Source organism: Chelonoidis abingdonii, chromosome 9 (assembly GCF_003597395.2).
Source record: "Chelonoidis abingdonii isolate Lonesome George chromosome 9, CheloAbing_2.0, whole genome shotgun sequence".
Taxonomy (NCBI): domain Eukaryota; kingdom Metazoa; phylum Chordata; order Testudines; family Testudinidae; genus Chelonoidis; species Chelonoidis abingdonii.
Window position 1 is genome coordinate 22,110,594 of NC_133777.1, and position 22,994 is coordinate 22,133,587.

A 22,994-nucleotide genomic window follows, 5' to 3' on the forward strand; every position below is an offset into this window, starting at 1 on the left:
CCAGCAAGGAGGTTCCACAAGTGACTGTGTCTGTGAAAATCCTTTAGTTGTTTAAAACCTACTGCCATAATCATGTGCTACGCCTAGTTCTGATATGGAATAAGTAAATAAGTTTACTACTACTTCCCCACATCACACCCATAGATACCTCGATCAACCCCCTTGGAGTCTCTCTCTTCCCAACAAAAAATCCGCCGCCTCTTAACCTCCTCTAGGCGGACCCATTCCAAATCCTAATCAAGTCCTCTCGACCTGGTCTATGGCCAGATATCTTTTTGAGATGGAACCACGAGATTTACACAGTATTCAAGAATGGCATAAGCCAATCGATGGCCGTTGCCCACGCTAAAGAAGGCACTGAGAAGATAGAGGTGTTATTAGAATTCTATCTCGTAGGTATTCATTTGTCATTCAGAATGTAGAGAGAAGGAATACTGATGGATTATATTAAATCGAACTTTACACACATTAACATCGATACACTTGCATGCAGGCTAGATTTACCCATGATTTAAAATAGAGTTCAAATCCGTTGCCCCTTGTTTCCTGAATTTTTAACTTTACACACAAGAATATCACATGCGCGGCAACGTGGAGGGCATGCAAGCATTTACCAAGTGTAAATCTAGAACTCAATCAACTTAGAAAAGAGATACTAACGCGTTCCACCCCTCCTCTCTGTGGCTAACAATCCTATGCAAGGTACCTGGAAATAATATTAAAAAGATTTAGACTCGCTTACAAAGCATTATCTGGGGGGAGGCAATCCTATTCATTTACTTTCATTAGCCACCCCTTCCCTCCATCAATCGTCCTTTGTCCCTCACTGACTCACATATGATCCTGCCACGTGTGCTTCCCCTCTGTTCTTGATAGCTTCACTGCAATGGTCTCTTTCTTGGGCTCCAGGTAAAAAACCTTCCAGAGACTACACCTGAAGCAGTTGCAAAGAAAAGGCATTTAAGAGACCTCAAAACCCAGAATCAAGTCCCTCAACACTGGAAAAAAAACCAGAACAATGGATGAAAGGTATCCGGTGTGGAAAAAAAGCAGAAGAATAAAGGAATCTTAACATAATCAGTGAAATGAAACAAATAGTTTCCAATATAGTCACTTCATACAGCAAACTTTAAATCTAGTTTAAAATTAACAGAACCCTCAGACATAGAGAACTTCCCTGATAATTCACACTGCGGGAAACTTGAAAAATAATTGCTGCATAACAAAGCAACTAGCAGTCATTAAAGCAGGTGGAGGTGTAGAAGGGCAGACTACTTCCATCCCACTGTTTGCAAATTACAATGGCAATACTGCCTAACCTGATATAAGATGGCAACTACAAGGCAACAAAATTTCAGTACTGGTATTTGAAATACTCGTCATTGGAGGGAAAAATCCTCTTCATCCTTACACAGGGACAGAAATACTGCTTTTCCTCTCCCTTGAGCCAAATCATAACAATCCAAAGCTGTACAAAATTTCCCCTCCATTTCAGTTTTCCTTTGTCTCGTTTTCTCATACAGCACGATGCATTAAACCTTTCATTCCACGTGAAGTTATAGCTACAAGTAAGGCTGATAAACTGGGGAAGGTCATGAGGTGGGTGGAACTAGGACGATAGCCCCAACCCAGCAATGCACAGTGGAGCGCAGCCCCAAATCTTAAATAAAATAATACATAACACCTGAATTTAAAATTAGGGATGGTGGTGCACACTTATCGCTTGCGTTAAAGGGATTACCAATAAAAAAAAGAGAACCACTGCGAGATAGAAAAGCTATAGCTGCATGTGCAGGATGAAGGCCTTAGAGTATTACTACACCCAGGTGGCAACCTGCAGAAAGGTTTTTTAAGAAATCCTTCTATATCAAAGACAACTAAACTATGTTATATGAAAGAAATAAGTTAAAATGTTTAAGAACGTATTAAAAATTAATTAAAAAGAGACCCCCAGGGCCAGTGGCCAGGACCCAAGGAGTGTGATGCCACTGAAAGTCAGCTCGGTCCACTTTGGGCACACATCCATAGTGTCTACCCCGTACAACATGAAGGGGTTGCTAGTAAATCCAGCTCCCGCGCCCCGGGACAAAGGCACTGTCCCCTCCAGACTCGGGGCCGCCACGAAATCATGAGCGCTCACGGTGCCGGCGGGAGGAGGTTTTCCGGAAGTGCTCGCGCGGCAGAGCCGGGTCAGGACGCGCAGAGGGGCTCCGCCGGCGTGCGGCGCGGGAGGATATCATCCTAGACAGTGAGTGAGGGCGGGACGCGCGCCGGCCGGGGCTGTTTCCCAGGGCCTGCCTACCGCTCTCCTCCTGGGCCGCCTCCGGCGCGGCCCGAGAGCCTCCCGGGGGCGGCAGGCCCACGCCAGGGCCTGTCCGAGAGGGGGAGTCCCCCGAAGGGCGCCACGCAGGGCAGCTCACCCAGCGCGCCCCGAGTGAGGGCGGAGGTACGTTGGCTGCGGCCGGCCTCACAGGCCGGGCGCACGCCGGGACAGTGCCGCGACCTGCCACGCTGACCTCACCGGCCCGCTGTCTGCACCCCAAACCCGGCCCTTGGCTGCTGCTGAGGCCCTGCGCTGGACGCCTATTCCGTTGCAGCTATTGAGGCAGCAAATTGGAAAACTGAAAAAGAGCACCTGAAAAAATAAAAGGAAAGAATGACGATATATGAACAATTATGAATCTGACTCTCCAATCGCCCAAATAGATCTGAGTCGATCTTCTCACTAAACGTTACGTCAAGAGAATAGGATCTTCTGAAATGGTGAACGAGAAAATAAAAACGTTGTTTTTGCTGGGAATATGCCCGTGCACTTGACCATCTAATCAGGTAGAGAATATGGGCCGTATTCTGCAATAAGCATCCACCCAGCCCTTCACAGAGCTACATTTATTTTTGAGTCTTGCCGTCTGAGGAGGCTGGGCCTAAGAAAGGCAGCAAGAAGCAAGGTTGATCGAGTATACACATTGACAGTAACCACATTTAGGTTAAAACATGTTTTAATGTGCTACAGTGATGGGATTTGATAAAACAACAGTTGCTAAATAAAAACAAACAACCTTTGATCTTAGCAGGTGCTTAAGATAGGTTTGGTGTGTTGGTATCTGCATATAAAGAGCAAGAAAATACAAGACTTAGGGTCAGCTATTTAGTGGTACACCAAGCCTTTAATTGAGTCTGTACTGGATGTATTATAATGAGAGAAGTAGAACGATCTCCAGCTGCTAGAATTGGTACCAGCAAAATGAGAAACAAGTTGGTGAATTGAGCTAAAACATGAGATAAAAACATCACATGTCAATGAAAAATGGTCATTGTATAACTGCTCTAATACTTCCTTAGGTGTTAAGAGAAAATAATTGCTTTTTCAAGTTTCAAATAAATGCCGCATGATCTAGAAACTGGAGTGTGCGTTCGGATCGATGCACAAAGACAATGAGGAAGCTTGAAGTACAAAGAAAGAGAATGAAATGAAAAAAGCAAATCTCTCTAGCCTCAGCCGCCGATTCAGTAGTGATCTCTTGCCACGCGTTATGATATCCTGGTAATCCAACCACCCTGACGGGCAAGTCGTCGACATGCCTACGCCTGTGTGGAGCCTCTAAGAAAATAGGCCAAATGCAGAGAAAAGTGGGAAGGACCCAAGGCAACACCTCCAGTGATTGCATGCATGTCTTCTAAAACAAAGACACAACATACAGTACTTTGTTCTGTTTTGCTATTTACTTTAAGAACCACCCCCCTAATAAGAGCTTGTCAGTCCTCAAAAGAATGTCGAACGTTCAAGTAATCACAGTCTGTCTTTGATGGAATCTCTGACATTTCTCAGTTTTTAAATCCTAAGTTCCCCCCCCCTTTTAATAGTCGTAACAACCATATCACGAACTACAATAACTAGTTTGATGACAGTGGTATCAATGCGAGTACGTTTTAGTTTGAAGAAATCTAATCTCATACAGCACAATGCTAGAAGTATGGATTGAAGATGCAAGTGTTTTGAGTTACAACAACCCTTTTATGCAATATTTTAAGAAAGCTAATGCGAGCTGGGAAACAATATCATTTTGTAAATAGTCTACACGTTATTAGCCCTTACTGGACTTGCCCTGCTATTGAATAACAACCTAGTAGCTTCTTCAGAAGACAGTATAAACCGACTATCGAAAGTAGAAAGTGTTTTGGTTTTTGTCTTTTTTTGGTTGTTTGTTTTTGTTGCGGGGTTTGGGGGTTTGTCTTGCTTGGTTGCTATGGTTTGGGTTGTGTGTTTTGGATTTTTCTGGTGGTATCTGATAGTATAGCAGATGTATTTTATTTTTTTTTTATCTTTTTTTTGTCTTCATGTTCTCTTATAAACATATTGTCTTTCACATATGTCTTACGATGAAACCTAAATTAATGTCTGTAGCAAAACCTATTCACTAACAATGTGAAATTGCTAAACACCTTACTCAAAACAAAGTAGACAATAAGCTAAAATACGCTTTGCAGCTGAGGACCAGTTCTCGTGCTGTAACTTGAAACTCAGTGAAATATGGTAGGTGATGAAGTATTTCTCAGGCTATGAAACTATCCCGATGAATTGAACCAAGAAAAAGAAACATTCAGCAAAACAGGTCGATAGCTTAAGCCTGAAGCCTTCCAAAAAACAGGAAATGATCAATTTCGCACCCCAAAGTGAGAAAATTAATCCCGAGAGAGGGTTCCTGCGAGTTCGACAGCGTAAACTTGTGTGCAGAAGTCATACCCATGCGTTTCCAGAAAACATGAAAACATCTTGATGTTGAAATAGACAAAACACATTCACAGTTAATTAAGCACTCCAAAAAGTAATGACAAATATATATAATTGGGAGGTGGAGTGTGTAACTATAGACAGGCAACTGTGATGGAAAATAAATGGGGTGAGATGTTGAGAACTGAGAATTACTCAGATTGTCATTTGTTGTGGTATTGAGACCTCCATCAAACTGGCAACCTTCAACATTTGATCAAGCTAGTCAATGATGTTACATCCAAAAAGATCTGCTGGCTGTTTAAGTGGTTTGCTTGGGATCATGACAGCAGAGAAAGAAGAGATCTCTGTCCACGAAAACCCTTTGCGAAATGGACCCGAAAGAGGTGATTCGTTGGCTGAACAGCGGTCCCGTCGCTCCCTGGTAATAGAGAAGATTCTTAAGTGAATGGAAGGGAGGAAAATACAAGCGTCAAACCGACAAAAAACGCAACTAGAATAGAACCAATTTAATGGAAACTTCTTTGCAACTAGAAATGAATGAAATCAAGATCAGTCTCCAGTGAACAAAACAATTCTGGACCGAAAGATGTGCAAACCTCAATAATGGACAGAAATCTAATATGGGTTAATCTAATATGATTGTTCTTTGTTGACAGTTGTTTGATAGCTTAAGTCAGAAAAGATATAGTAAAATGTTTACTAGTCTCTATAACGGGAGTGACAGTACCGAATGACCCAGACTGAGTTATAGGCGTAGCAACATCAGATCTGGGGTGCATCCCTACCATTGGCTAATAGTCATGAGGACCTATTCTCCAGAATTATCCATCACTATTGATCCAGTAGATTTCAGTCTCACAACATCCCCGCAAACAGGTTCCACAGTTTAACGTGCAACGGTGAAGAACTCCCCTGTTGTTTTAAAACCTGCTGTGCTATTAGTAGCGATATTCTATAGTGAAACGTACATAATACTATTATTCACATCACTCAAACCATTCATTACGTTATAGACCTGAACATACCCCCCTTTCCAAGCTGAACACCAATCTGTTAATCTCCCATATGGAAGCTGTTCAATACCTTATTGTGCTCTCTCTGTACCTCTTTTTGAGACAGGGATGACCATGCACACAAGTATCAAGTGTGGCTTAACAGTGCATTTACATATGGGCATAATATTGCGCTCATCTATCCTTTCCTAACAGCTCCAACATTGTTAAGCTTTTTGACTGCGCTGCACACGAATGCTCTCCCAATTACCCTCTAGTCCTCTGGAAGTATTTCTCTGGACTCCTTTCACTCCCCACTTTTCCTCTTAACGTGACCCAGTAAACTCTTCCTTCCTAAATTGATACACAACAGTTAAAATTACAGGAACAGTTATTTTCAGAAACCCAGATTAAAACAAAGACCTATCTACAAGGGATGCATCTAAAGCAGGGTAAGCAACGCTCTGGCACAGGTCGAAGGTGGCACATACTGATTTCAAGCACCACAGGGCCCCACATCCGGCCCCTGGTCCGGGGGCTCTGAGTAATATAATGTAAATGGCAGTGGAAACATTAAAAACCTTAATTTAGTACATACAACATAAGTGAGTTATAGAACTATAGAAAAGACCGTCTAAAAAAACATGAAAAGTATGACGCAACGCAAACCGTAATAAGATGGAATAAAGAAGACCACACACCACCTGATGTGCCGACCTCAATCTAATAGCATGGGTTATGGTAAGTATGTTGACACAGCTTTAGGAATAAAGCAAGCCTATGTCTCCTGGCTTAAAACTGTTGTGCCAATGTGGTGAACAATAAGAGATAACGGGAAGATTAGATCCAAGCTTTCGATGATAAACCAAAGAAGTATTGTATAGATTGGGGCTTAAGTGGGTAAAAGTGTAGGAGGGGACATAAGTCAAGGTGATATCTTGGTGATCAGTACGAAGTTACTAGTAGAATAAAATATGTCTGTACCGGAAAGGTGAGCTGTCATATACCTTCTGAATATTTTATTTTGTAGGTCTCTACTAACAATAACAACGCAATTCACAAAATACTCCTTACATATAGAAGAACAGTAAGTCAATGAAAAGCCCAGCAAGAAGGAAGGGAACGTGGAAAACATGGATTGAAACCACCACAGACCTGGAAAACACAAGAAACTGTATAAACGTAATGAAGAGTTCATTAGAAAGATATTTCAAAGACCATTTAACGAACAAAGAACATCTAATTCTTAGAAATGATCAAAAGTTCGGTCTGAATACAGTTGCAAGAATAACATGCAAATAAAAACCTCAAAGGTGAAATGAAAAACAGGATTCATGTAGAATGGCAGTGATGGCAACGGTAAAAAGGTACTGTGCATATTCCACAACAATAAGCCCAAAAATCATAAAGTGGTCAGTAAAAAGCAAGGCAGGAAAGTAGTCTGTGTGCAAACTGTTAATTGAAAAACTAATGACCTTGATCTGTCACATTTTCCAAGCTAAATGCTTCAGGAGACTGCGTAAAGCAAAAAACATACGCAAAAAGTCTAAAGCTACTCTCATAGAAGTATTCCATCTGTAACCTTCTGATTCATGACAGCAGAAACCCAGGAAAGTCACTGTTCCTACAAGCATAAAGACTCTCCAAACTCATAGGTATCTAAACTGTTGATACACAGAAATATCTAACCGTTCATAGACACCAGAGCCCGTGCAATGTAAATGAATATGAAGATATTATCTCACAAACATTAGAATGTTTAAAAACACTTATCATTGGCCAATGCTTAAAATTAAGCATTTGGTTAGTTAAAATTCAAATAGCATAGCACGGCTATCACTTATAAAGTTTTAAAAACAAAAACAAAACTTCCCTGCAATAAGCGTCAACCTCAAGCTTATGGTATAGGTTGATATGTAACAGCTATTAATGCCCAGCATCCAGTATAACTCCCGTCTTAAGGTTACTGTTGCAGTTAGACATGCAGGTTTAAAAAAAAAAAAAAAATTATGCTCATCTTGCCCAGGTGACCTAAAAAAATAAAATAAATATATAAGCAACGCAAGAAATAAGCATACATGGGAAAAAGCATTTGAACCATCGTAATAAATATGTCCATAAAATATTGAGGGGCAGAACGGAAAACTGCAGGGCAACGCACAGCACAGGCACTTCCAACTGAATGCTGAACCGCACAACTGAACACTTTTTTTTTAAACATTGTTCCATGTAATCATGAGTAATCAGTGTAAATGAGACTAGACAACCAGATCCTTCTCCAGAAATGGAAAGGGCATTCCACTGTTCATTTGGGACTTAATATATTTAAGACAAAACTGGAAAGCCAAAGGACAATCTAGTTAAATTTACTTTACTAAGTTAGATTCGAAGTCTTGCACGTTAAAATATCTCTTCACTGCTTTCTTTTTCATTGCATTGACAATCTAACAACTAAAACAATGTAGTTCAATTTAGGCTTTACTGCTTAAATTGGAGTCCCGTTAAAAACGGACATCTTGAAAAACGTTTCCATTAGAGTGTAAACCTCTGCATTATTCTTATTGAATGACCTTAGAGTTTTGTTATTTATTGGGATGAAGCTAAATAGTTTTTCCTATCTACTCTTTCTCCACTCACTCTGATTTTATTATACCTCCTATCATTCTCCCTTTTGTTCTCTTCTTTCACGCTAAAAATCCTTGCCTCTTTATCTCTCCCTTTATGGGACCATTGCATCCAAATCCTTAATCATTTTTAGTTGCCTTCTCTGAACCTTTTCTAGTGCCAGTATATCTTTTTTGAGATGAGGAGACCACATTTGTACACAGTATTCAAGATGTGGGCATACCATCGATTTGCCTGTTTGCCCACCTATTAGAGAAGCACTGAGATAGATAAGGTTTGTTTAGTGTAGGAATTCTAGCTCTTATGGGATTTCATTTTTCATTTCTATGAGGTGGTGAGAGAGAAGGAAGTACTGTTATTGTGATTCTATTATGTTAAATAGATAACTTTTACACTACTAATTTAACAGTCATTGGATAGCACTTTGTCATGGCTAGGTCTAGATTTTATCCCATGATTTAAAGTAGTAGTTTCAAATCCTGTTGCCCTTTTTTTCCCTGAGGATTTTTTTTAATTCTTCTACTACAGCTAATAGATATGCACAGGCGCTGGCAACTGTGGGAGTGCTAGTGCAGCATTTTTACCACAATGTTGTAAATGTTCTAAACTTTCATCAACTTAGAAAAGAGATGACTAACGCGTGGTCCACCTCCTCTCTCTTTCTGTGGGCTACATCTCTATGGCAATTGGTAGCCTTGGAAAGTAATATTAAAGAGATTTTAACTCTCTTCAATGCATTGATCTTTTTTGGGGGGGGGGGAGGGAATCCTATTTCATTTTACTTTTCATTATCTCACCCTCTTCCCTCCATATCGTTCCTTTTTCTCTCACTGACTCATCCATATGATTCTCTGCCACGTGGTGCTTTTTTCCCTCTGTTCTTGATATGCTTTACTGCAAGTTGGTCTCTTCTTCTGGTCTCAGGTAAAAAACCTTTCCAGATGACTTACACTGGAGCAGTTTGACAAAGATAAGGCATTTTTTAAGAGACTCAAAAGCCCAGACTTCAGTCTCTCTCAACACTGGAAAAAACCAGAACTATGATGGGATTGAAGGGGTATGTTCCGTGTTGTGGAAAGGAAAAGCCAGTAAGAAGTATAAGGATCTCTTTAGACATATTCTGTAGAATTAAAAGCAAAATATTTTTTTCCAATTATAGTTCACTTTCATACAGCAAACTTTAATCTATGTTTAAATTAACATTATACCTCAGAAATAGAGGTAAACTTCCTGATTAATTTTCACCTGGCTGGAAACTTGAAAAATTAATTTGCTGTCAATATGGACAACTAAGATTTCAGTGCATGTGTTTAAGCAGGTGGATGTTTGTTCTGAGGTGCTAGACTACGTTTCCATTTCCCACTGTTGTGCAAATGTATCATATGGCAGATACTGCCACCTTATATATTGAAGATGGCTATTACCTACAAGGCAGACATATATTTTTCTAGTACTGTGTATGTTTGTGAAATACTTCTGTCATTTGGGGAGTGGGAAATCCCTCTTCATCCTTACTACAGGGACAGTAAGTATATGCTTTGTTTCCTCTTCTCCATTGAGCCAAATCCATAACAATTCATAGCTGTCAAAATCTTTCCCTCCCATTTTTCAGTTTTTCCTTTGTTCTCTTTTTTTCTCCATACAGCACAGTGCATTAAACCTTTTCATTCTCACTGTGAAGTTATAGCTACAGTAAGGGGCTGATAAACTGGGGGGAAGGGTCATGAGGTGGTTATGTGGGAATCAGGGACTGATAGCCCCAAGCCCAGCAATGCACAGTGAGCTGTCAGCCCCAAATCTGTTAAATTAAAATTAAATTACATTAAAAGCCTGAATTTAATTTATGGGGAGGGGTGGGTGTCACACTTAGCGGCTTGCTGTGTGAAAGGGATTACCAATAAAAAAAAGTTTGAGAACTACTGCTATAGTAGAAAAGCTATAGCTGCATGTGCACTGATGAAGCCTGTAGATATTTACTACACCAGGGGTTGGCAACCTTTCAGAAGGTTTTTAGAAGATCTCTTTCTATAAGTCTATAATGTATAACTAAACTATTGTTATATGTAAAGTAAATAAGGTTTTTTAAAATGTTTAAGAAGCTTTATTTAAAATTAAATTAAAATGCAGAGCCCCCAGGGCCAGTGGCCAGGACCCAGGCAGTGTGAGTGCCACTGAAAGTCAGCTCGGGTTCCACCTTTGGCACACATTCCATAGGTTGGCTACCCCTGTACTATACTATGGAAGGGGGTTGTCTAGTAAATCCAGCTCTCCGGCGCCCCGGGGGACAATATGGCAGCTGTCCCCTCCAGACTCGGGCCGCTCACGTGAGCGCTCACGTGCCCGGCGGGGGAGGAGGGTTGTTTCGGAGTGCTCGCGCGGCAGAGCCGGGTCAGGACGCTGCAGAGCGGGCTCACGCCGGCGTGGGCTTGCGGTGAGGGATGATCATCGGCAGTGAGTGAGGGCGTGGACGCGCGCCGGCCGGGGCTGGTTTCCCAGGGCCTGCCTTACGCTCTCCTCCTAGGGCGGTCCCCGGGCCGGGCCCGGCGCTCCGGGGGGCGAGTGCCCTAGCAAGGTCTGGTTCGATGGGGGGGAGTCCCCGCGAGAGGGCGCCAGGCAGGGCAGGCTCAGCCCAGCCGCCCCCGAGTGAGGGGCCGTGGAGCGGTACGTGGGCTGCGTGCCGCTGCCTCACAGGGGCCGGGGCTCCACGCGCGGACAGTGCCGCGGTACCTGGCCGAGCTGTGACCTCCGGCCCGCTGTCTGCACCCCAAAGCCCGGCCCTTGTGCTGCTGCTTGAGGCCCTGCGCTGACGCCTATGTCTGTTTGCAGCTATTGATGCAGCAAATGGAGAAAACTTGAAGAGCACCTGAAAAAATAAAATGTGAAAGATGACTGGTTATCTGAACAATGTATTTGATCTGACTCCCAACGCCCAAAATAGATCTGAGTGTCTGATCTTCTCACTAAACTTTACGTCAATAGAATAGGTCTTCTGAAATGGTGAGACTGTAGAAAATTAAAATCGTTGTTTTTGCTGGGGAGATATGTGCCCCGTTGCACTTTGACCATCTAATCATTGTTAGGGAAGTTAATTGGGCCCGTATTCTGCAATGAAGTCTATGCTAGCCAGCCCTTGCACAGAGCTACATTTATTTTATGGAGTCTTGCCTCTGTAGGAGGCTGGGGTCTCTACATGGGAATGTGCAGGGCAAGAATGGGCAGAGGAAATTTGATCATAGTATACCACATGTGATCATAGTATACCACATTTTTAGGTTAAACATTTTTAAGTGTTGCTTAGCATGGTGATTGGTGATTTGATTAAATACACAGTTTGCTAAAATAAAACAAACTCACCTTTGATCTTGTCTTAGCAGGTGCTTACAGATATTTGTTGTGGTGTTGGTTGTTTTGTATCTGATTATAAATGAAGGGCAAGAAAATGACAAGGACTTAGGGTTTCAGCTATTTTAGTTGGGTACATCCAGAGTCTGCTTTTAATTGTAGTCTGTACTGGATGTATTATAATTGAGAGAAGGTAGAACGTGATGCTCCATCTGCTAGAATTGGTACTCTAGCAAAATGATGATAAAAAATTTGGTGAATTTGAGCTAAAACATTGAGGATATAACATTACATGTCACATGGAAAATTTGGTCATTGTATTAATGCTGCTTCTAATACTTCCTTAGGTTTTGTTAAAGAGAAAATAATTGCTTTTTTCATTGTTTTGCAGAATTAATAATGCCTCGCATGATCTAAAGACTTGGAGTGTGCTTTCTGGTGATCTGATGCACAAAGGGACAATGGAGGAAGATGTGAAGTTACAAAGAGAGAATGAGAAGTTGAAAGTTAAAGCAAATGCTTCTCCTGAGATCAGCCGTCTGATTTCAGTTAGTGAGTTCTCTTGCCACTGCTGTTATGATATTCTGGTGAATCCCACCACCTTGAACTGTGGTCATAGTTTCTGTCGACATTGCCTAGCCTTGTGGTGGGTATCCTCTAAGAAGAATGAGTGTCCAGAATGCAGAGAAAAGTGGGAAGGATTCCCCAAGGTCAACATCCTTCTCAGGTGATTGTAATGCATTTGGTCTTTCTAAAAGCAAAGACACACATACATACTTTGTTGCTTGTTTTTTGCTATATACTTTTAAAACCACCCCGTAATCAGAGCTTGTTTGCAGTCTCTCACAATATGTAATTGTTCTGAACTGTTCAAGTAATCACTTCTGTCTTTTGGAGTGGATCTCTGAATTTTCTTTTTCAGATTTTTTTTAAATGCCTTAAGTTTTCCCCCCTCCCTTTTAATAGTTCTTAACAACATATCACAACTAGCAATAATTCTAGTTTTGAATGATCAGTGGTATTAATGCGAGTACTGTTTTAGTTCTTTGGAATAAATTCTAATCTCATTACAGCACAATGCTAGAAGTATTGATTAAGTACTTGCAAGTGTTTTGAGTTACATACAACCTCTTTTATTGCATTTTTTAAGAAAGCAATTTTCTGAGCTGTGTAAACAATATTCAGTTAAATAGTCTACACTGTTGATTTTAGCCTTTACTGTTGGACTTGGCCACTGCTATTGAATAACAACCTATTAGCTGTCTTTCAGAAGTACTAAGGTATATCCTGACTATCTAAATTTAGAATAGTGGTTATTGTATAAACATAAGTTTTTCTTGTCACATATTTCTTTATAGTGAACCTTAAATTTAATGTCTGTGTACAAAACCCTTTTATTCAACTTTTAACTAATGTTGATTGCCTAAACCACCTTTCACTCAAAACTTAATATGTAACTAATAAGCTGTAAAATACGCTTTGCAGCTGAGTCCTAGTTCTCGGTGCTGTAGACTTGGATAGACTCAGTGAAATATTGTAGTGACTGATATGTATTTCTCCAGGGATGCTATTGAAAAGCTATTTCCCGATGACATTGAACAGAGAAAAGAAGACATTCAGCAAAACAGTGATGTAGCTTACAGCCTTGAAGCCTTCCAAAAACATGGAAATGATCAGATTTCTGCACCTCCAAATGTGAGAAGAATTAATCCTCGAGGAGGAGGGTTTTTCTCTGGAGTTCTGACAGCTTTAACTTGTGTGGCAGTAAGTTTCATACCCATGCATTTTCCAGATAAACATGGAAAACCATCTTGATGGTTTTAAATCATTGACAAACACCATCAGCATTTAATTTAAGCACTCCAGAAAAGTAATGACAAATATATATATTTTGGGGGGGGGAGTGGTGGAGTTGGTGTTAACTATAGATTTCAGTGCCAACTGTGGATGGAAAATAAAGGGGGGTGGGAGATGTTGAGAACTTGGAGATTTTACTCAGATTTGTATTTGTTGTGGTATTTGAGTGTACCCCATCAAACCTGCAAGACTTTCAAACATTTGATCCAAACTTAGTCAATGATGTTTACATTCCAAAAGGATCTGTTGGCTGTTTTTTAGGTGGTTTTGCTTGGGTATCATTGGAGCAGCAGAGAATATGAAGATGATCTTCTTGTCCACAAACCTGTTGCTAAATGGACTCCTGAAGAGGTGATTCTTTGGCTGGAACAGCTGGGTCCTTGGGCTTCCCTGTATAGAGAGAGATTCTTATTAGTGAATGGAAGGTGAGGAAAATACAATCTCAAACTGACAAAAGCAGCTATAATAGAACCATTTAATTGGATAGACTTCCTTTTGCATACTATATATGTAATGAAATGTCAAGATCATGTTTCCCAGGTGATCAAACATTCTGGTACCAAAGGATGTTTCAACCCTCAATTTAATTGACATAATTCTAATAATGGGTGTTAATACTAATTATGTGATTTTTTTTTTCTTTGTTTTACAGTTTTGATAGCTTATAGTCAGAAAAGATTTATAAGTAAAATGTTACTAGGTCTCTATAACAGGGATTTGGACAGTTACCGAATGACCCAGATTCTGGAGTTATAGGCTTAGCAACATCCAGATCATGGGGTTGCATCCCTTACCATTTTGGCTAATAGTCATTGATGGACCTATTCTCCATGAATTTATCTCATTCACTTTTGATCCCAGTTAGAATTTCAGTCTTCACAACATCCCCTGGCAACAGGTTCCACAGTTAACTGTGCATCGTGTGAAGAACTTCCTGTTGTTTTAAACCTGCTGTCTATTAATTTATCATATTCTTATTATGTGAAAGGGTACATAATACTATTTATTCACATTCTTCAAACCATTCATGATTTTATAGACCTGAATCATATCCCCCCTTTTCCAAGCTGAACAGTCCCAATCTTTTTAATTTCTCCTCATATGGAAGCTGTTCAATACCCTTAATCATTTTTGTTGCCCTTCTCTGTACCTCTTTTTTGAGACAGGATGACCAGAACTGCACACAGTATTCAAGGTGTGTGCTTACAGTGCATTTACATAGTGGCATAATATTTTCTGTCTCATTCTATCCCTTTCCTAACAGCTCCTAACATTGTTAGCTTTTTTGACTGCTGCTGCACACTGACTTGCTCCTCCCCAATGTACCTTCTAGTTTTCCTCTGTTTGGAAGTATTTTCTCTGGACTCCTCTTCCCTCCCCCACTTTTCCTCTTAACTTGATGCTCCAGTAGATGATAACTCTTCTTTCCTAAATTGATACACAACCAGTTAAAATTACAGAACAGTTTTATTTTCATGAAACCCAGATTTAAAACATAAGATCCTATCTAAGTGTAGTGGCTTATCTTATAGCAGGGGTAGTCAACCTCTGGCACAGGTGCCGAAGGTGGCACATGAGCTGATTTTTTCAGTGGCACTCACAGTGCCCACATCCTGGCCACTGGTCCGGGGGGGGCTCTGCATTTTAATATAATTGTAAATGAAGTTTCTTAAACATTTTAAAAACCTTATTTAGTTTACATACAACAATAGTTTAGTTATAGACTTATAGAAAGAGACCGTCTAAAAACATTAAAATGTATGACTGGCACGCGAAACCTTAAATTAGAGTGAATAAATGAAGACTCAGCACACCACTTCTGAAATGTTGCCGACCTCTGTCTTATAGCATGGTGTTAGTGAGTTATAGTTATTGTGTGAGCACAGCTCTAGGAATAAAAGGCAAGCTATGTTGGCTTGCCTGGCTTAAAACTTGTTTGTTTGCCAAATGTGGGGACAAAATGAGTAAGGGAAGATTTTAATTCAAGCTTGTCGATGATAAGACCATAGAAGGTATTTTATAGGATTTGGGGGCTTTTAGTGTGTTTAAAAGTGTATGGTATGGGACATAATTTCTAAAGGTGATATCTTGGTGATTCAGTATCTAGTTACTATGTTAGAATTAAAATAGTGTCTGTTACGGAAGAGGTGAGCTGTCAGTATTTACCCTTCTGAAATATTTTATTTTGTAGGCTTCTACTAACAATAACAGACGAAGATTTCACAAAAACTCCTTATCATATAGAGAACAGTAGTCATAGAAAAGCCATCATAATGGAATTGGAACGTGTGAAAACATTGGGAGTTAAACCACCACAGAACCTTTGGGAATACAAGGTAAATTTTATAAAGTAATGAAGCGTGTCACTTAGAATAGATATTTTCAAAGACCATTTAGACGACTACAAAGAAACATCTAATTCTTTAGAATGGGATCAATAAGTGTCTGTCTGAATACAGTGCAAGAAATAACATGCAAATAAAATCTCTCAAAGGTGAATGAAAAACAGGATTCATGTGACTGGTATGGCAGTGGATGCAACTGTAAAAGGTACTGTTGCATATTCCACAACAAAAGCCCAGAAAATCATAAAGTTCAGAAGAAAGCAAGGCAGGAAAGTAGTCTGTGTGCAAACTGTTAAGTTTAAAAACTAATGACTTGATTTCTGTCACATTTGTCAATGCTAAATGCTTTTCAGCGATGACTGCGTAAAGCAAAATAAACATACTTCAGAAAAGTCTAAAGCTGACTTCTCATAATAGTATGTCTCACTGTTAACCTTCTGATTCATTTCAGGCAGTAAATCCAGGAAAGTCACTGTTCCTACTATATGCACTAAAGAGCTCTCCAAGACTCAGTATGTTGTATCTATACTTGTTTGATTACACAGAAATATTTCTACCGTTCATCTACACAGTATGCCCTGTGCAAGAAGATGAATATGAAGATATTATCACAAAACTATTAGTAAGTGTTTAAAACACTTATCATTGTGCCAATTGCTTTAAATTAAGCATTTGTATTTAAAATTTTCAAATATGCATAGCACGTTGCTTATCATTCTTATAATAGCTTTTAAAAAACAAAACAAAACTTCCCTGCTAAGTAAGCTTCATCCTCAAGCTTACTGTATAGGGTTTTGATAGTGTAACAGCTATTAAAGTTGCCCAGCATTCCAGTTTATAACTCCCTGTTCTTAATTGGTTACTGTTTGGCAGTTTTAGACATTCAGGTTTTAAAAAAAAAAAAAAAATTATGCTTCATCTTGGCCTCAGGTTGACTTAAAAATAAAATAAATATATAAGCACTGCATGAAATAGCAGTATCATGGGAAAAATAGCATTTGACCATGTAATTAAATATTGTTCCATAAAATATTTGAGGGGGGCAGAACTGAAACTGCATGGGCAACTCCAGCACAGGCACTTCCTAACTTTTGAATGCCTGACTCTGCAAACTGAACACTTGTTTTTTTTTTAACATTTGTTTCCATGTGTAGATCATGTATTAATCAGTGGTAAATGAGACTAGACATACCAAGCAATTCCTTGCCCAGAAATGGAAAGGCATTCCATCTGTTCATTTGGACTTCTATATTTAAGAGCAAAACTTGTGAAAGCCAATAGTGACAATGTCTAGTTAAATTGTGTATGTTACTAATTAGATTTCTGAAGTCTTGCACTTTTAAAATATCTCTTCACTTGGCTTTTCTTTTTTCATTTGCATTTGACATCTTAGACAACTTAAAACAATTGTTAGTTTCATATTTAGGCTTTACTGCTTAAATGTTTGGGAGTCCGTTTTAAAAACTGACATTCCTTTGAAAAACTTTTCCATTAGAGTGTAAAGAAAAAGATTTTACTGGTCTTGGAATATGTGTAAATTTGTTCTTACAAAATATAAATATTAGTCTGAATTGGAGTAATCTATTGTAATTTATGAGGGCACTACAGTAACATGCATGTATTTTAAAGATCAGTTTTGTGTTAACTACAGTCTCTTCTTTTAACACATGTGGCTTGCACTTTAAAAGAAATTTCATCTGAAGATTCCTGTGTATTTTTCTAAATAACTAATTACTTTAAAAACATATGTTTATCTAGCATACTGGATAAAATCTATTTAATAATTCTTAAGGAATGAGGTGGTAGCTTTCACATTTTTTGTCCAAAACCATTTTATTTGTAATAAAGCCTGTAGTGGCAACAACCACTCCTTAGTTAATGTTATCTTCTGTCTGGAAGCGCAATTCCACTTTACTTCTGTGTCCCTTCACCCCTCCCTTAAATCCTCAAATGCCGTCCGCTTCAAATTTGGCCTGTGAGCACCTTTTTCTGCTACCAAATTTTGAAACCGTTCAGACAAGCTGTTAAGATAAATGCCTGTTCACACCTGAAAATCCTTACTACTTCCCCACTTTCTGATAACAGCCTGCTGCCGCCAGCTAATGTAGTTTAATTCTGTAGCAACTTTGAAGGTTCAGGACTTGGTTACTGATCTATTCCTTCCCATAACCCCTATTCAACCCTCTGTATTCAAGCCAGGCTCTTCCTCCTCCATGCTGTCTGGGCCCCACCAGGGTGAGTACTGAGGGCACAGGAAAGACACTGGGTCTGTCTTGTCGTCTTTTTTTCCCTGGAGATGGAAGGTATGACTACCAGCTTCAGGAGACATACCAGAGCTAGTGCGCTAAAAATAGAAGTGTAGCCTCAGCTGCACATGTGGCAAAAGGACTAGTTGCCCCTTGTTCATGTTTAGGGTCTCACAGGGGATTGTACTGGGGCAGCCAGCCCCTCGTGTTGCTGTACCTACATTTCTATTGTTAGGAGATCAGCTCAACCAGAAATTAAACATAGCAGTATAGCCATACACTAAGTCTGTGCTCAGTTAAGAGCAGAAGCTGCAGGCAAGTCATTCGTAGTCCTTGCAGCCCTGGGATGGAGCATGCTCCAATACAAAAGGAATATTTGGAGAACTTGGTCCCCAAACCACAAGAAGCCTTTTCTGCATGTGTAAATAGCAATTGTTCAGAGGCTTGTAGCTTAACCAAACAGAGATTTTCTTGGGGATGATAAACAGCACTTCTGTGATGCCAGGGTGACCGTGATCTCAAATTTCAGGGTCTTGCTCCAAAATATGAAGATGATAGAGCTTTTCACTGAAAGGACTTATAGGTTTTGAGTTGTGCTGCGTGTGTGTGTTTGTTTAAACATTGGTTAAAAAAAACTTAATTTTTTCCTAACCTTATCCTTGAAAATGGCTGAACCTTTTCAGTCTTAAGCAGTGACCCAAATAGAAAATAGCCAAACTTTAACCATTAGGATTGATAAGTTAGAAAGAAGACGGTTTTCAGTTCCTTCTGATGGAAGGTTGTCCAGCACTCCACTTTAACCATAGATTTCACTGTCCCCACCTATAATATTGATAACCTAAATATATGGCCCAACTTGAAGAAATGCTGACCACCTGCAGCTCCCATTGACTTGGGCAGCAGTTGTGGGTCCCCATCTTTTGAAAATCACTTATTTTATTAGCCTAAATATTAATTTAGGTGCCTAACTATAGGCTCCCATATTTGAGATTGTTGACCCGTAATCCCATGTGGATCGGAAAAGATGGATTTCACAGGGAAGCAGTCACCTAAACTCTGCTGAGGCATGTGTCACTGTGCAATTCTTAACTGTCTTCAGTTTCTGAGAAACTTTTAAGATTGAGAATACAATATCAGTCCTTAATTCTAAATGAAGACATTCAATAAAATAGGCATAAAGAGAAGAAAGGAGGTTTGAATCATTACAGGGGCAAAAGTTGAGGCTTGTATTAGGATTCAATATTGATACGGAAAATGAGAATAAACCCTCATGATTTCAGGACATGAACCAATTTCTGGCACTAGTTATGAAAAAAGTTTCCTTAAGGGCAAGTTTATTTTTCTAACTGCCTATCAAAGGTTTTCTTACTCCTTCCTTTGAAACATTTGTTGCTGGCCACTACTAGAAACTAGACTGTTGAATAGATGGATCATTTGTAGACGTGCCAAACCTATGGGGAAAAAATGCAGTAATTGGGCTTGGTTTTTGCTTAATTGGCTTGTGATTACTTGTTGGCAAGTTTTTTGGCTTGTTGGGCTTGTAGCTAGTTGCTTTGATCAGCTCCCAGCAAGCAGGGGGCGGGGAAGGGGGGGGGCAGTAGCAAGTGGGGAGAGAGTCAGGAGTGCGCAGCATGCCCAGCACAGTACCAGACTGCGTGCCGGGGGGATCTAGTCACATGGAGTGTTGGGGTTCTTGTTTTGGGATTGGCTTGTTTGGCCTTGTTTTGAAATGGGATTAACCTGATTTTTGACTCATTGTGAAAGTTAAGGTGCTTATTTACCATGCGACTGTTCGCAAATTTGATCATTTGTCTAATCTGATATGGCAGTTCCTGTGCACGGCTGTATATTTTTAAAAGATTGACTTTCCTGGATTTAAAATGTCAGTGTCTTTTCTATAATCTTGTGTTTTTAAACTCTTAAAATTGCTTACACACCTGCTCAATCATTAATTCCAATATAATGAAGACTTTCTTTATTTTTTTAAACACTTCAGTGATTAGAACTCATTGAAAGGAATCTCACCCATATCTGCATCTGGTGCTTGTTTGTAGAGTATACTTACTTATTTGCAGCCTCACTTAAAAATTTGTGTGATGGAAATTTAAAATTTCCATTTAACTAGCTAGCAAAACTTTAATGAATAAAAGGTACTTCCTTCAATGAAGGAAAAGCCATAAAGCAATGAAAGGTAAACTGAACTAGTATGTTATTAATTTGACCATTGACTTTAATTTTTTCCCCTTAGGACCTTAAGGATCCTACTTGGAAACAGTGGAGAGAATTCATTGTTAAGTACTCATTTTTGCCATATCAGTTAATAGCTGAATTTGCTTGGGATTGGTTGGAGATACACTATTGGACATCACGATTTATAATTGTTAATGCCATGTTGCTCTCTGTTCTGGAGTTATTCTCCTTTTGGAGGCTCTGGTCAAGAAGGGAACTGAAGTAAGTCTTGCTCAGACTGTTTCCATTTTTTATGGTTGCTATTGAAGATTGGGGGACGGGGGACAGGGTAAATGGTGACAATTGGTTATTTTCATAATTTGGTCATTAAAATGACCATGTTGAAACAGCACCATCAAGGTGAATAAGTATTAGATGAATCTGCCCACAGAATCGATGTATACCACAGTTGGTGAAATAATATAATTGATATTTTACTTATGGACATTTGAGTGACTATTAATCAGTACATCTGTTGATTCTGAATACTAGTACTATACAGTGTTTTCACCTCTCTTAGCCAGAAGGCTGAGAAGTGATGCTTCCCATAAATTCGCTAATGTTCATTCTCCAGGAAAAAGCTTCAAGTTTCTGTTATGGCAATCTTAATGTAAGGAGTGTATGCTAAAGATCCAGTGCAAATTAAGGCAGTCTAATTGGTTTGGAAATTCAGTATAGTACAATAGTTCTTGGAAGATGTTTACTTACAAAGAATTGCTATTTTTCTCAAATTTAGATTACTAGTATTTTTTAAGGCTTTACTTAAGACATTCAGCACCTGTTACAGAGTTAGAGAGTGGGAATAATTACTGTTTACCAAGCACTATTCTAGTTTGTCTTCCAAAATGAATGGAATCAATATTGCTTTATTAGAATAGAAATGAGCAGTCCTTAGTGTCTGCTTTCATGCTGTGCTTGGAGGGGATGGGCAAAAAGAGGGTTAATGTTTTGACAGGATGTTTTTTGTTATCTTTCTACTAATGGAGGGCAGAGTAGGCTTTGTGGAGAACAATCTACATAATTTTTTTCTCCATTTAAGCAATTATCTTAATTTGCTATAAACTACTGAATTCTTGTGGCTCAGTAGCAGTATTTTATCTGAGTAGGTCAGGACAGGAGCTACACCTGCAAGGCATCTGTTGGAACCATAGGATGCAATTGGTGAGAATGCAGTAGACTAGGTGGCATCTCACTGACTGAATTAATGTTGTAATGATTACTCATAGGTATTTTTCTTCATTCATTTGTTTTAATAGCGATGTCTAGAATATCTTTTCTATAGAAAGATGATTCTCTTGCTCTTTTTATTCCAGGACTATTCCTCAAAGAATGTGGAGCCATTTCTGGAAAGTGTCAACCCAGGGTCTTTTTGTTGCTATCTTTTGGCCCATTATTCCTCAGTTTGTCTGCAACTGTCTGTTTTACTGGGCCTTGTACTTTAACCCAATTATAAATATTGATCTTGTGGTAAAAGAAGTAAGACGTCTGGAAACACAAGTGCTGTGATTTGACATTGAATCTTTTTCTTAGGATTTGAATACCTAAGCTGTCCAAATGTCTGAAGTCAGACATCTGAAAGGAAAACAAATTGCTTTCTTTGCTTGCTTCCTTTTGTGGTGATTGGGGAAAAATGCTCATTTTGTTAATTTAAAAAAAAAATTGCCTTGAGGTAAGTGCATTTTGAAGCAGTAGGTACCATAACCCTAACGGTAGGCTTTGTTTTATGTACCATTGCCATAAATAAGAAGGATATTGTATTCTTGAATGGGCCTTGTACATTTGTTGTAGTCATTCTACTCGATTTTTGGCTAACTATAAAAATCAGACTGTAATACTACTCTTGTGAAATCTGGCTTATGCCAAGCTGTTAGGGCTTGTCCACTCAATACCTTCTAAACAGTTAAAACTGAGTGCTGTGCTATTTTGTAACTTGACATTTCCTGACTGTTGTATATTATCCAAAACTTGCCAGAGGGGAGCTTTTGGACAATCTCTTTAATTGGTTTAATATTGAAAATATTTGATGCTTTTTGATTCATCTTGACATGCTAGGATGCTACAGTCAAACCCATACATTTATAAACATTTGCCAATAGTGCTTATTTTAAAATTCCCTCTATTCCAACTGTATAACACTTAGTTTTCTTTGTATCCCACACCTTTTATAATTGGCAAACATGATTGGCATGACTTAAAGTTCTTTTATTTAGGCCAGTTAATTTTTATCTGTCAGAGCTAACTTAGTGCTTCCTCTCCTAAATCAATTTTTATTTGCTAATTTCTTAAATGAATTCAGATACCTCTCACAGTATTAATCTGGTAAAGCTGCCATGATACTGTAATTGATTGTTGTAGTCTGATGTATGTAGCAAGACCTGTATCTGTAAATACTGAATAAGAAGTGATTTATTTTGTATAAAAACCCAACCAGGTTGCCATTTTGTTTTTGTGGTGTTTGAGAGAAACAGAGGTTAACTTTTTTCTTAAAATCCTTTGTACTTATGAACCTCATCTTGTTGAGTTTGCATTTGTATGATACTATTAATGAATTCCAGATTTGCATATGAACACTTTTAAAAGTTGGACAAAATTAAAGATTTTTTTCTAAAACTTTCTTCCTGTA

At 39.2% G+C, this 22,994-nt stretch overlaps 1 protein-coding gene across 5 annotated transcripts; it reads left to right on the forward strand.

Annotated features, from left to right (window-relative positions):
* Positions 1-2,155: 2,155 nt before the first annotated feature.
* BFAR (bifunctional apoptosis regulator) lies at positions 2,156-22,986 on the forward strand. Of its 5 annotated transcripts, none has more exons than XM_075069269.1 (8): positions 2,156-2,248; positions 12,086-12,421; positions 13,257-13,458; positions 13,813-13,976; positions 15,743-15,887; positions 16,348-16,518; positions 20,391-20,593; positions 21,685-22,986. In XM_075069269.1, exons 2-8 carry the CDS (start codon positions 12,141-12,143, stop codon positions 21,875-21,877), a joined length of 1,359 nt encoding a protein of 452 aa, XP_074925370.1. In that variant the 5' UTR covers positions 2,156-2,248; positions 12,086-12,140; the 3' UTR covers positions 21,878-22,986. The 5 variants fall into 5 exon arrangements, with proteins under 5 accessions (XP_074925370.1, XP_032635547.1, XP_074925372.1 ...); XM_032779656.2 differs by lacking the exon at positions 2,156-2,248 and adding an exon at positions 10,940-11,013; XM_075069270.1 differs by lacking the exon at positions 2,156-2,248 and adding an exon at positions 11,033-11,349.
* The last annotated feature ends 8 nt before the right edge of the window (positions 22,987-22,994 follow it).

Excerpts from the sequence above, each read along its gene's own strand:
- BFAR (XM_075069269.1), top strand. The coding sequence starts at position 12,141 with ATGCACAAAGGGACAATGGAGGAAGATGTGAAGTTACAAAGAGAGAAT. Across the intron at positions 12,422-13,256 it reads AAGGTCAACATCCTTCTCAG|GGATGCTATTGAAAAGCTAT; the intron begins GTGATTGTAATG and ends GTATTTCTCCAG. Across the intron at positions 20,594-21,684 it reads TGGTCAAGAAGGGAACTGAA|GACTATTCCTCAAAGAATGT; the intron begins GTAAGTCTTGCT and ends TTTTTATTCCAG.